The 13,773-nt window shown below is 38.5% G+C and overlaps 1 protein-coding gene across 3 annotated transcripts in view; it reads left to right on the top strand.

The window, feature by feature from the left end:
• Nucleotides 1–13,773, top strand: part of LOC127876754 (phospholipid-transporting ATPase VA-like) — a 62,395-nt gene that overhangs the window by 27,880 nt on the left and 20,742 nt on the right. For 2 of the 3 annotated variants that reach the window (XM_052422200.1, XM_052422199.1), the window contains 7 exons: nucleotides 904–939; nucleotides 3,237–3,422; nucleotides 6,296–6,743; nucleotides 9,793–9,954; nucleotides 10,478–10,572; nucleotides 12,160–12,295; nucleotides 12,978–13,153. In XM_052422200.1, coding sequence (XP_052278160.1) covers nucleotides 904–939; nucleotides 3,237–3,422; nucleotides 6,296–6,743; nucleotides 9,793–9,954; nucleotides 10,478–10,572; nucleotides 12,160–12,295; nucleotides 12,978–13,153 — 1,239 coding nt within the window. The remainder of the gene's footprint in view (nucleotides 1–903; nucleotides 940–3,236; nucleotides 3,423–6,295; nucleotides 6,744–9,792; nucleotides 9,955–10,477; nucleotides 10,573–12,159; nucleotides 12,296–12,977; nucleotides 13,154–13,773) is intronic. The other variant, XM_052422201.1, reaches the window with a different exon arrangement.

Genomic DNA, 13,773 nt, shown 5'->3' with positions numbered 1-13,773 from the left:
CCTTTCAGTGCTGAAACCGAATTTTGAAGGCCTTTGCAAACAGTTTGGATCCAGATGAGATGCCACAGAACATAGCGTTTCATCAGGATCCAAACTATATGCTATTCTGATAGTATTCATTGAAAAAAAAATTGAAGAAAACGCTAATTTTAGAAATTCAGCAGACGACATTTTAACAGATGACAAAGTTCCCAGCATGCAAAGGGTTAACCCTTTCCTTGGCTATGTGCAACCAGCATAAAACCACAACAGCCTGTAAGTAACTCGCAGTCTGTTCAGGTTTTATGCTGTTTGCTGCTTATCAGTATCTTAGGGTCGGAAATGAAACCTTAAAACTTGAATCTTGTGAGAAAGGTTTTTAATTTAAATTGATTTTCTAATGCAATACACATGTGTCAAAGTGCGTGTGTAGTCATGGGGTTGGCTTGTGTCACATATTTACTGCATATAGTCGGTAGTGTGTGAAACTGTCGTACGGTGCATATAAATTGGTAAAAATAGTGTACGGGTTAATGGGCTTTGTTGATAAAAATAAGGGAAAAATCATGGAAAATGGGATTTGTTGAACAATCAGGGAATGATCAAGGGAAAATTCTATTTGACATCGAAACATACATTTTGGCCTTGTTTGCTGTAAATACTTCTTGTACTGAAGACATATGAATTTTCTATGACTTAACTGATTTTGGGTCCCTGCTAATTTCCATCCTTGAATTTTGAGATAAAAGTGTGAAACTGTTGTATTAGCATAGCATTTATATTTCAGAAATCATAGTCTCTGACATAATTCTTGTTGCTTTACCAACAAGCTCCATATGTCATGATGACATGTTAATCTATGTATGTTGGTTGTTCTGTGTTTTCAATGTTAAACACTGTGCCTGTCTCTGACCTGACTTGCAGGACGCTGCCAAGCGGAAGGCTGCACTCCAGTCTGCGGTATTGATATGAACTCTCTCTCAGTCACTCTCAGTCTGGCTCTCTGTAGAAACTGTATATGAACCTCAACAGGGCTCAATTCAACTTGATTCCTATATGGAAACACATTTATTGATGATGACAGACTAAAAATGAACCAGTCTCTATGAAAACTTGTCTTGAAGCATGTGTTCAAAATATGGTCCCAGATAAGCTTGCGCAGTCTGCACAGGCTAATCGGGAACGAAACTTTCCGTTTTTATAAAATTTCTCTATTAAAGGAAGTCCCTTCTAAACAAAAAAAACATTCTGGCTGGAAAGTGTATTGCCTGATAACTACTTGAAGACATCCTTTAAATGATACATTTCATTAAGTGCAAAGTGTTGTCCCCAATTAGCACATGCAGACTGCAAAGGCTAATCTGGAATGATACTTAACGCAGATGCATTATGCCTAATTTCCCCAAACCACTGCTAAAATATATTCCTTAACAAAGCTCAGTGTCAGGTAAAGAGTTAATGTATCCAAGCTTCAACTTGTACACAAACAGTATGTTAGGACATGGATAATACATGAAACTAGTTTTACTCTGTGCCAGACTGAGTACTCTTGCTTTATGAATGACATACCCTTTTAACTCTCACCTTTACTAACATGCATTTTTTACATGTATCCCAGAACAAGGAATACGAAGGAGCAACCTAAATTAGAAGAAATATTGAATTTTAACTTGTGTGATACTTAGTTTTCAATGACAAATATGACCCAGTAAATAAGTGTAGTATAGTGACTAAGAACCTCAGTAGCCAAGATTTAATCCCTAAATGCCTGTTTATTTTATTATTTACTAAAATATTTCTAAACAAAATTTATGCTCAGTTTGATTTTATTTAGACACACCAGTTTTCATAGAGAATTTAGATGTTTTACCTTCTTTAGTTTTCAGGATCTTGTTATTTATTTTCTTTTGTTAGCTTTGTTTCTTTTATCACTTTTCTCCTGTTGATATTCTTTAGTAGTTCATAACAATGTCATTTTGTCAAGTATCACAAAAAAGGATAATAGTCATACTAATATGAAGTATATGTTAATAATAACATGATATGGGCTTGTATAATATCAGTGATTTTCTTTTTATGGTCTATAATATTGTTTTTTTTTATGTGAATATGAAACATGTTGTGAGTAAATTGGTGGTTGGATTGTCTTCAGATAAATGCTTCTATATTAGGCGCGTCATGTGAATATATGTCATTTGCTGTATGTGGGCAGCGTAGATCGAGATCGAGCCTGTGTATTGCACTGTCTGGTCAGTAGCTACCCTGTCCGCTAATTAGACCACAAAATCTTTTGACTTTGCTGCAGACACAGAAGCTTTTAATGAATTTGAGGAATGGTATTTGCATGGAAATGGTTTGAATACTTTTGATATGACATTTTGATCTTTTTCATAATGTTGCATTTCAAGTTAGATATATTAACATGATTAAATACACACTCGTTTTAAAGTAGCTCATTACAAATGTTTATCAGGGTAAAATTATTAGTTAAATCATATTAAGGAATTTTACTTAAAATATATTTTCTGTGTAGATTATGAACCCTACTGTATGTTCCACAAAATAAAACATAAATAAGTAACATGTTGTTATATATATACTCCTAGAAATACTAACAGATTAATGACACCCATTTAGAGTTTAATTACAACCATTAAGTATTAGATATACCCAGTTATATGTAAGCAATTTTGGATAATTGGATGTTATTGTTGTTTATATATTTTTATAGTAATTATTCAATGTTCAACTGTAGACTCACCTTACGGTACAGCCAGAGTACCAATGTCTTATTGACATAATTATGTGAACCCACTGTCTTCATTTTTTATGCTATGCAAGGACATATATGAATATGTTTTGCAATTATTGTTTAATGTTGCATAATAATAGAGCTTATGGGGCCTTTAGGGATTTGGTGTCCACTAAGGATTTGGAGCACTTTTTAATTGCCACTATGGGAGCATTCTCTTGAGACAATAAGTATTGGTCCTACCAAGAAAACAGTTTCAAGAGTGTTTAAATAAGTCTTAGGCTTTCAAAGCAATGATTGCTAAAACAAATAGATGTAAAATAAATATGTTTCTTAACAGTGATAGTCTCTATCCAACAGCTGTGTCCACATCACTATGGTAACGTGCATTGATTATTTGCTGCTTTGTACTTCACAGTAAATAATAGAATTGAAATGTTATGAAACATGTAAGTGGAAGAAAAATCTATAAAAAGGTAGGTCAGAAATGTCTTCTCCCATGCAGGTGATAGAGAACCTGAAGATGGAGACAGAGATCCAGCGGGGGCTGGCGAGCATGTGCCTGCGCACCCTGGGCAGTATCGACGTGAGTGTGAGCACGCTTAACCACCACAGTCTAGTGCAAGAGTTCTTCCTCCTGATGGCCATCTGCAACACCGTGGTTGTCTCCCTTCACCCCCATGAGGACATTGTAAGTGGTGCTCAGCTAAGTGGGTTTGCATGCGTTTAAAATATCGTCACAGATTATCCTAAACTGGAATTTTGTTGAGAACAAAAAAAATCAATAATTAGCCTGATTTGACTGCACAGGCTTATCTGGGACAACACTTTACACACACATGCATTTAGTTCAGTTTCCCAGAATTAGACTAATATTGTTTTGAATTGACCAGTTGATAACTGTCAATCGATAACGAAGTTGCTCTATCTGTATCATGGGTGTATATTTGTAGTGGTAAATAAAAGCAAAGTGATGCATAATCCAATAAATGTACTGTAACGCTTTTGATTAATTATGCAGGGGTGTGATCTCCTCTGTTTGAATTATTAGCTCACCTGAGCGATAGCTCGGGGTGAGCTATTGTGATCACTCAGCGTCCGGCCGTCCGTCCGTCTGTCTGTCTGTAAACAATTTGTAAACATCTTCTTCTACTAAACCATTGAGCCAATTTCAACTAAATTTCATGTGGAGCATCCCTAGGTCATGGGACAAAAGAATTGTTAAAAAAATTTTGATCACATAACCAAGATGGCCGCCATGACCATATATGGTAAAAACCTTAAAAAATCTTCTTGTCAGAAACCGCTCATCAGATTTTCAAAAAATTTCACAGGGATGACCTTTGAAGGCTCCCCTGAAAAAGTTGTTCAAAGAAATTTGATTCGTCAAAAAACATGGCCGCAGGAGCTCGTTGAACTTTGCATGTTTATTCGTTTTTGCCTGTTTTGTGAAAACTTTCAAAAATCTTCCACATTTTTTGTCCGATCCTTTCCAAATTTGCACAGTGTCTTTATATCAATGAGGACACGAACCCTACAAAAAATGAGCATTATTGGTCCATGAAGTACAGAATTACCTCCCCCTTGAATTGAGAAAATGGTTTTTGTTTATGCAATAAAGTCCAAATTTTTCATCCAATTCTTTCCAAACTTGTAAGGATTTAGCATGGTTCAAACAAGGGAAACAACTACGGTTTATTGCATGTTCTTTTTATTACAGATTTGCCTCCCTTTAATTCATTCAAAATCTCATTTTACAGCAGAGATTCCAACTCTGACTGTAAATGAGCCCCATATTTACTGCCAGTGCTTAGGTTACCTTTTCCCATTTGATCCATTCTTAAGTATTGGTCTTGTAATGCTGCTACTGCTTCTGCTACTGCTACTGCTACTACTACTACGACTACTTCTACTACTAAGACGACGACGACGACGACGACGACTACGAGACGACGTCGACGAAGACGACGACGACGACGACGACGGGCGACGACGACGACGACCACGACGACGACGACGACGACGACGAAGAACGACGAAGACGACGACGACGACTACGGACGACTACTACTACTACTTACTACTACTACTAGTACTACTACTACTAGTACTACTACCACCAACACCACCACCACCACCACCACCACCACCACCACCACCACCACCATTACTACTTCTACTACTACTTTTACCACTACTACTACTACTACTACTACTACTACTACTACTACTACCACTACTACTACTACTACTACTACTACTACTACTACTACTTCTACTACTACTACTACTACTACTACTACTACTACTACTACTACTACTTCTACTACTACTACTACTACTACTTCTTCTACTACTACTACTACTACTACTACTACTACTACTACTACTACTACTACTACTACTACTACAACTACTATTACTACTACTACTACTACTACTACTACTACTACTACTACTACTACTACTACTATTACTACTACTACACCACCACCACCACCACCACCACCACCATTCACAGTGACAAAAAACGTATTCACACAATGGCTGCTACTACAACTTATAGCCCATATAGGGGGGCATGCATATTTTACAAACAGTCCTTGTTTCTATGGGATTTTAACCACAACTGTTCATGTTTATCTCCGACACATATTTTTAGGTCACCTGTCATGAAGTGACACGGTGAGCTTATGTGATCGTGTGATGTCCGGCGTCCGTTGTGCGTGCCTGCGTGTGTCCGTCCGTCAACAATTTGTTTGTGTAGACAGTAGAGGTCACAGTTTGCATCCAATCTTGATGAAATTTGGTCAAAATGTTTATCTTGATGAAATCCGGTTTGGGATTGTATTTGGGTCATCTGGGGTCAAAAACAAGGTCACTAGGTCAAATAATAGAACAACCTTTTGTAGACAATAGAGGTCACAGTTTTCATCCAATCTTTATGAAATTTGGTCAGAATGTTTATCTTGATGAAATCTGGGTTGGGATTTTATTTGGGTCATCTGGGGTCAAAAACTAGGTCACTAGGTCAAATAATAGAAAAACCTTGTGTAGACATTAGAGATCACAGTTTTCATCCAACCTTTATGAAATTTGGTCAGAATTCTTGATGAAATCTGGGTGGGACTGTATTTGGGTCATCTGGGGTAAAAATCTAGGTCAAATAAATAGAAAAACCTTGTGTTGACAATAGAGGTCACAGTTTTCATCCAATATTTATGAACTGTGGTCAGAATGTTTATCTTGATGAAATCTGGATTGGGATTGTATTTGGGTCATCTAGAGTCAGGAACTAGGTCACTAGGTCAAATCATAGAAAAACATTGTGTAGACAATAGAGGTCATAGTTTTCATCTGATCTTAATGAGTCAGGTGAGCGATTCAGGGCCATCATGGCCCTCTTGTTTTTTTATATGGAGAGTAGTTGATTTCAAAATCATTTCCCAAACAGAAAACAAAATCAAAATCTATTTTCTTTATTGAATTGCTTATTTTATTGAATGCTTTGCTGCTTTGTGCTCCATTAAATATTTTGAATCATCAATAATGATTCTGTTACAGATGGATTCGGAGGGAAATGTTGACAGCATCGTCAATATACCGGCTGCTGTGAACAACACCAAAAGCAACAATCAGGGCTACGAAAACCCCATCCTTCATGAACGCTACAGGAAACTTCCTGAAACTCCGCCTCCAAACAGACTCAAACCTCTTAAACAAGACAGCAGCACACCTCGAGCTAAAACCTCCCTACCGCCAATACAGAATCAGAACCTAGACCGTGACAAATATCCCAAGTTCAGCCAGCGCCAGCAGTACATGCCAGCTATCTCCACGCCAACTGGCAGCATGGCTGGTAGTATAGCCGACTCCTCGATAAGGTCCGACATGTCCAGGACCCGGTATGAGGCTGAAAGCCCGGATGAACTGGCACTGGTTAGAGCTGCGAGCACCTACAACTGCTGTCTGAAGGGCCGCTCGGCTGACTCTGTCACTGTGTGGCTTCCTGGTAAGTTTGTTAGGGTTTTGTGATAGAATGAGACTGGTTCTGTGAAAACTGGGTTGAATGCATGTGCTTGAAGTGTCTTCCCAGATTAGCCTGTGCAGTCAGCACAGGCTAATCAGGTATGACATTTTCCACCAAAACCTAATTTTCGCTAAGAAGGGACTTCCTTAAAACAAAAACGTCCACAAAGGCAGAGAGTGTTGTTCCTAATTAGCCTGTTTGGACTGCACAGGCTAACCTGGGACGGCACTTTGCATACATGAATTAAGCAATGTTAACCCAGAACGCATTTAGAATATTTAATAAACACACAGAGAAATAAACATACTTGAACAGAATCTTTATTAATTATTCAGAATGTAGTATGTGCACTTGGGACAAATTTATGAGATTTGACATTACTGATGCCGGTCACCTTCCAAGTAACACTATATACACAGAATTAATTGTTTGGCTTTAACATACTTAGCTTTGATTCATAATTGATTAGGTATGGTTATTTAAAGTAGATGTTGAGATATTGTTATCCCCACGCTTTTAGGAGAAAAAGTGGGGATATTGTTGTTATCTCCGTCTTCTGTCCCTCTGTCCGTCCGTCTGTCCTGGCCACTATCTCCTCCTACACTATAAGCACTAAAACCGTGAAACTTACACACATGGTAGCTATGAGCTTATGTGCGACCCTGCACTATTTGGAATTTTGATCTGACCCCTGGGTCAAAAGTTATGGGGTTGGGGTGGGGCCGGGTCAGAGATTTTTACTCATTTTTATGCCCCCCTTCGAAGAAGAGGGGGTATATTGCTTTGCTCATGTCGGTCTGTCTGTCGGTCGGTCCGTCCTCCAGGTGGTTGTCAGACGATAACTCAAGAAAGCTTGGGCCTAGGATCATGAAACTTCAAAGGTACATTGATCATGACTCGCAGATGACCCCTATTGATTTTGAGGTCACTAGGGGAAAGGTCAAGGTCACGGTGACCCGAAATAGTAATTTTTTTTCCGGATGATAACTCAAGAACGCATACGCCTACGATCATGAAACTTCATGAGTAGATTGATCATGACTTGCAGATGACCCCTATTGATTTTCAGGTCACTAGGTCAAAGGTCAAGGTCACGGTGACCCGAAATAGTAATTTTTTTTCCGGATGATAACTCAAGAACGCTAATGCCTAGGATCATGAAACTTGATACGTAGATTGATCATGACTCGCAGATGACCCCTATTGATTTTCAGGTCACAAGGTCAAAGGTCAAGGTCACGGTGACCCGAAATAGTAAAATGGTTTCCGGATGATAACTCAAGAACGCTTATGCCTGGGATCATGAAACTTGATAGGTAGATTGATCATGACTTGCAGATGACCCCTATTGATTTTCAGGTCACTAGGTCAAAGGTCAAGGTCACGGTGACCCGAAATAGTAAAATGGTTTCCGGATGATAACTCAAGAACGCTTATGCCTAGGATCATGAAACTTCAAAGGTACATTGATCATGACTCGCAGATGACCCCTATTGATTTTCAGGTCGTTAGGTCAAAGGTCAAGGTCACGGTGACCCGAAATAGTAAAATGGTTTCCGGATGATAACTCAAGAACGCTTATAGCTAGGATCATGAAACTTTATAGGTACATTGATCATGACTGGCAGATGACCCCTATTGATTTTCAGGTCACTAGGTCAAAGGACAAGGTCACGGTGACCCGAAATAGTAAAATGGTTTCCGGATGATAACTCAAGAACGCTTATAGCTAGGATCATGAAACTTCATAGGTACATTGATCATGACTGGCAGATGACCCCTATTTATTTTCAGGTCACAAGGTCAAAGGTCAAGGTCACGGTGACCCGAAATAGTAAAATGGTTTCCGAATGATAACTCAAGAACGCTTATGCCTAGGATCATGAAACTTGATAGGTAGATTGATCATGACTGGCAGATAACCCCTATTGATTTTCAGGTCACTAGGTCAAAGGTCAAGGTCACGGTGACCCGAAATAGTAAAATGGTTTCCCGATGATAACTCAAGAACACTTATGGCTAGGATCATGAAACTTCATAGGTACATTGATCATGACTCGAAGATGACCCCTGTTGATTTTCAGGTCACAAGGTCAAAGGTCAAGGTCACTGTGACAAAAAAACATATTCACACTATGGCTGTCACTACAACTGAGAGCCCGTATGGGGGGCATGCATGTTTTACAAACAGCCCTTGTTTAGGTTATTTTACTATAATTTCTTAATTTCTACACTGATTGTCTAAAAATTGATACTGAACCTCTCATATGACAATACAGTCAATCTCAACTTTGCATGGCCCCATTACCAACCCTGGGGCGCCCCGCCCACATAGACCACACCCACCTAAAATTGCCTCTTACTATAATTTCTTCATTTCAACACCTATTCACTTCAAATTGATGCTGAACTTCTCTTATGACAATACGGTCAATCTCAACTATGCATGGCCCCATTACCAACCCTGGGGCGCCCCGCCCACATAGACCACACCCACCTCAAATTGCCTCTTACTATAATTTCTTAATTTCAACACCTATTCACTTCAAATTGATACTGAACTTCTCTTATGACAATACAGTCAATCTCAACTATGCATGGCCCCATTACCAACCCTGGGGCGCCCCGCCCACATAGGCCACACCCACTCAAAATTGCCTTTTACTATAATTTCTTCATTTCTACACTGATTCACTTCTAATTGATAATGAACTTCTCTTATGACAATACGGTCAATATCAACTATGCAAGGCCCCATTACCAACCCTGGGTCAAACATGTGGCGTGGGGATACGCGTTGGCATCTGCTGTGCCATTTCTAGTTCATGTTGATATTGATTTTATTCTGAATGCAGGGTTTACACTTAATACTCTTGTGAGAATATGTTACATATGCAGTTCCATTTATGCCTCTGATTGGGCCATTGGAGTCTATAGTAGCAATATTTCATTAGAAAAGGAATGTCACAATACAAATTTATTTACTTATTTTAAATAATCTTAAAAAATAGATATACATGTATGCTTTTAGCTGAAGGAGAGGTGCAGTTTGAGGTTTTACATGTGCTTACTTTCGATTCAACACGCAAGAGAATGTCCATCGTAGTTAAACACCCACTAACCAAAGATATCATCATCTACACAAAGGGCGCGGATTCTTCAGTTCTTAGCGTTTTAGCTAAGAAATATAAAGGTAGCCACTGGTTTCTTTTGGAGGCCAGAACAATAAAGCTTGAGAAAACTTTGTGTTGTAAATATCATGTTACTGATCTTTGATTTAAATAGAAATGTATTTTGAAAAATCTAAATAAAAAATCTTTATGACTTCAAAAGCAAAAGGAAAATGTTTTGTTATTCTATATTTGTACACTGTGTCTTTGTTTAATGGTAGTCAATAGTGTCCATTTTGTCACATATTATCTATTCTAATCTATGATGTTTTGTATTGTAAATGAGCCTTTCTCGTGGATAGAAGGAGCTTAATACATATGCCTACAGTGTTGTCACATAGTAGTATGTGCAGTCTGCACTTGATTTTCACTAAGAAGAGACTTTCTTTAAAAGAAAAAAAAAGAATCAAAGCGAAAAGTGTCGTCCCTGATTAGCCAGTATTTACTGCCAAGCTTTTCCAGAGCCCTGCTAATATTAAAAATGTTTACGATTGTAAAATCAGTAGCGTGCCTTTTGTGTATTGAATGCTGTACCTGTTTATGCAGAGGAACCAGAGTTCAAGGCCATGTTAGAGAACACTGAGAAGCACATCATGGACTACGCCATGCAGGGACTGCGTACGCTCTGTATGGCCAAGAAGGTGAGCTCTCATGTCATAGTGGTACATCACAGTGTGTGCTTAACGACCTGTGCCATGCATAAATGAGTCTTATGCAATGTGTGGACAGTGTTACATTTGATGTGTCTTATGCAATGTGTGGCCAATGTTACATTTGATGTGTCTTATGCAATGTGTGGCCAGTGTTACATTTGATGTGTCTTATGCAATGTGTGGACAGTGTTACATTTGATGTGTCTTATGCAATGTGTGGCCAGTGTTACATTTGATGTGTCTAATGCAATGTGTGGCCAGTGTTACATTTGCACAGTCGTGTCTGCTATAAAGTTGCACAAGATTTAATGGTGTCATTAGTTGAAAGCGTTGGTGCGGACCAGAGTTGAGAGGATGCGTAGGGTTGTCTTGACCAAAGATGTTTGTGGCTGATATTGTTCATTATCTTGAAATAATAATTTGCCATTGCAATATTTGATTGTAATATTTTTACTAGGGATGCAAGAGGTCCACCGATAACCTACCGAAACCACCAGTTAACAGGTTACATTTACAGGAACAGGTTAATCTGGAAAAACAAATGCGTTTTTTTATGGAATAATTCGTAAGATTTTAAGTTTTGCATGTGACATACTGCTAAAATTGGGCTGGCTACTACTGTAGTTAGAACAACATGCCTCAGCATAGGCGGTAATAATTAACGTGTCAACAAACAAAGTAATAAATCAGTCCCTTAGTGGTTACAAACAAGGGGTACTTTTTGATAATTGGCTCTTTTGTTTTAATCACGAAGATGTAATTAACACATTTATCTAATCACGTTAAAAATCAATTGAGACATTGGACGGCTTATTTTGATGTTTTTAACCAACATCAAACACGGATTGCTCACAATAATTAAGTGTTTATTAGTAACAATTTTATCAAGGATTGCTTTTGTAATTAAAAACTTGTTGTGTTAACGTCGTTGCTTTATCCGAAATTAATATTATAAGAAGTAATTTAAGTCACCAACAATGCCAACACTACTTTCAAAGGCAAGTTTTATTTAAGAAAGCTATTTATTATGCTCATTTAATTTATTCATATCAATTAAAAAATTATTTAAAAAAATAAAATCATTCAATTTAGTATCTTTGAATTTGCTTAAAAGTTGCGCGGTATGGTACATTAACAAACATTTGCATACATTGTCAACCCGATGTCGAATGATGAACATGCTTTTCCAACAATTGCGCATGTGGCCCAGGAAACATTCCTTCATGCTGTAGACATCCGTGCCATCGGAGCAAATGCGTTCTCGAAAACAGATCCTCAAGTTACCAAGGCCGGAAACTGCATTAGCCACAAGCGAGTGGACAAAGTCATTTTCTTAACCAAATGAACACTGTTGTTTTGTGCATGTTCTTCATATACATGTTTGCTTGCTGATTTGTTTTAACTGTGAGATAGTGTTGCACTAGTTTAACCAATGCTTAAGCACATTTTTATATAAAGTTAAAAAATCCATTTAATTGGAGAGTATCATCCCTGATTACCCTGTTCAGGCTGCAGAGGAGAAATCTGCGACACTACGCACATGCATAAATTACCATTATTTACTTTTGTTACCAGACAATCAGTCACAGTGAGTACACGACATGGAGTGCAGCTCACCTGGCAGCAGAGTCATCTCTGGAGGAGAGAGAGGAGAAACTGTATGAGTCTGCCTGCAAGATAGAGGACAATCTGGAGCTACTGGGAGCTACAGGTCAGTATAGAGGACAATGTGGAGCTACTGGGAGCTTCAGGTCAGTATATAGGACAATGTGGAGCTACGGGGGGCTACAAGTCAGTTTAGAGGACAATCTGGAGCTACAGGTCAGTATACACTTAGGTGGGATCATGGTTTTGCTTTAAAAGTCGATATTAATGGAGAAAAAAGAGCAAATAAAGGTCTTATGCCATGTTCAGCCAGCATAGATCAGGCAATCCTGCACAGTCAGTCTGGTCAGGATCAATGCTGTTAATTGTAAGACACGCTAGGTTCTGTGGTCTCATTAGCTGACTCATTTGTTGCATTACAGTGGCAGTTCTAGGTTTATGAATTAATGTGAATTGCTTAGCTTCTGATATCCATATGCTATGATGGCCAACGTAGTCAATGGGATTGACATTAGCAAACATTCACTGTTGCCTGGTGTGGCCACAAAACTTGTGTTGGGATAAGTTACTCAATAATTTTAAATTTCTGAAGATCCCAAATTCCTTTTATCTCATTCAAGAAGGGCAGTTTTAGTTAATGTCATAACTTTGTACAGTTAATAATTAATGTTAAACCAGAAATAGTTGATATGCTTGCCCAGGTACAATCTGCGTAAGGTAGAACTGTAAAATACTGAAACACTACAAGCACACAAGACATCAAACGCGCATGTTGGTTCTGGTTGCAGGCATAGAAGACAAGCTGCAGGACGGTGTGCCGGAGACGATCGCCCACCTGCGTGCGGCGGGTATCAAGGTGTGGGTGCTGACGGGGGACAAGCAGGAGACGGCCATCCAGATTGCCTACTCCTCCCACCTCTTCAACTCGGACCAGATACCTATCATCATCAACGCAGACAACAAGGTGCATCAAAGTTGTTGTGTATATAAACCTCGTTCTGGGAAAACAGGGCTATGCAATCTGCGCAGGCTAATCAGGGACTACAGGGCTATGCAATCTGTACAGGCTAATCAGGGACTACAGCTTTCTGCCAGTACAGGATTTTCATTAAGAACAGAGAAGAGACTTCCCTTTGAATACAAAATTATATTGTAGCGGATATATAGGATCTGGCACGAGTTGTCATATCATACCATATTGGCGAACTTACTAACGAATTTCCTTGACGAGTTTAATATAATATGGTATGATATGACAACGAGTGTCAGATCTTATTTATCACATGCTTTTAAATGAGGAAATTAAATAAATATTTACGCAAACATAATGATAAATCCCAAATGTTGTTTACATTTCGAGACGTCATTTGACGTTGCAAGGTCATTTCAGCAAAATAACAAAATGCGATTGGTCAATCGAACGAAAACTAAGCAAATGAAAACGCTTAAAAAGTATATTACACATGTGTAAGATAAAAATATTTATAATGGTTATATTACATGGGAAACAGGGTATGGCATGTCATTAAGTGTTGTCCGTGATAAGCTTATGCTGACTGCACAGGCTAATCTTTGACGTAACTG

The sequence above is a fragment of the Dreissena polymorpha genome, chromosome 4 (genome assembly GCF_020536995.1).
Source record: "Dreissena polymorpha isolate Duluth1 chromosome 4, UMN_Dpol_1.0, whole genome shotgun sequence".
In the NCBI taxonomy this organism is placed as follows: domain Eukaryota; kingdom Metazoa; phylum Mollusca; class Bivalvia; order Myida; family Dreissenidae; genus Dreissena; species Dreissena polymorpha.
Note: the sequence above shows the minus strand (reverse complement) of the source record. Positions and strands in the feature narration are given on the sequence as shown.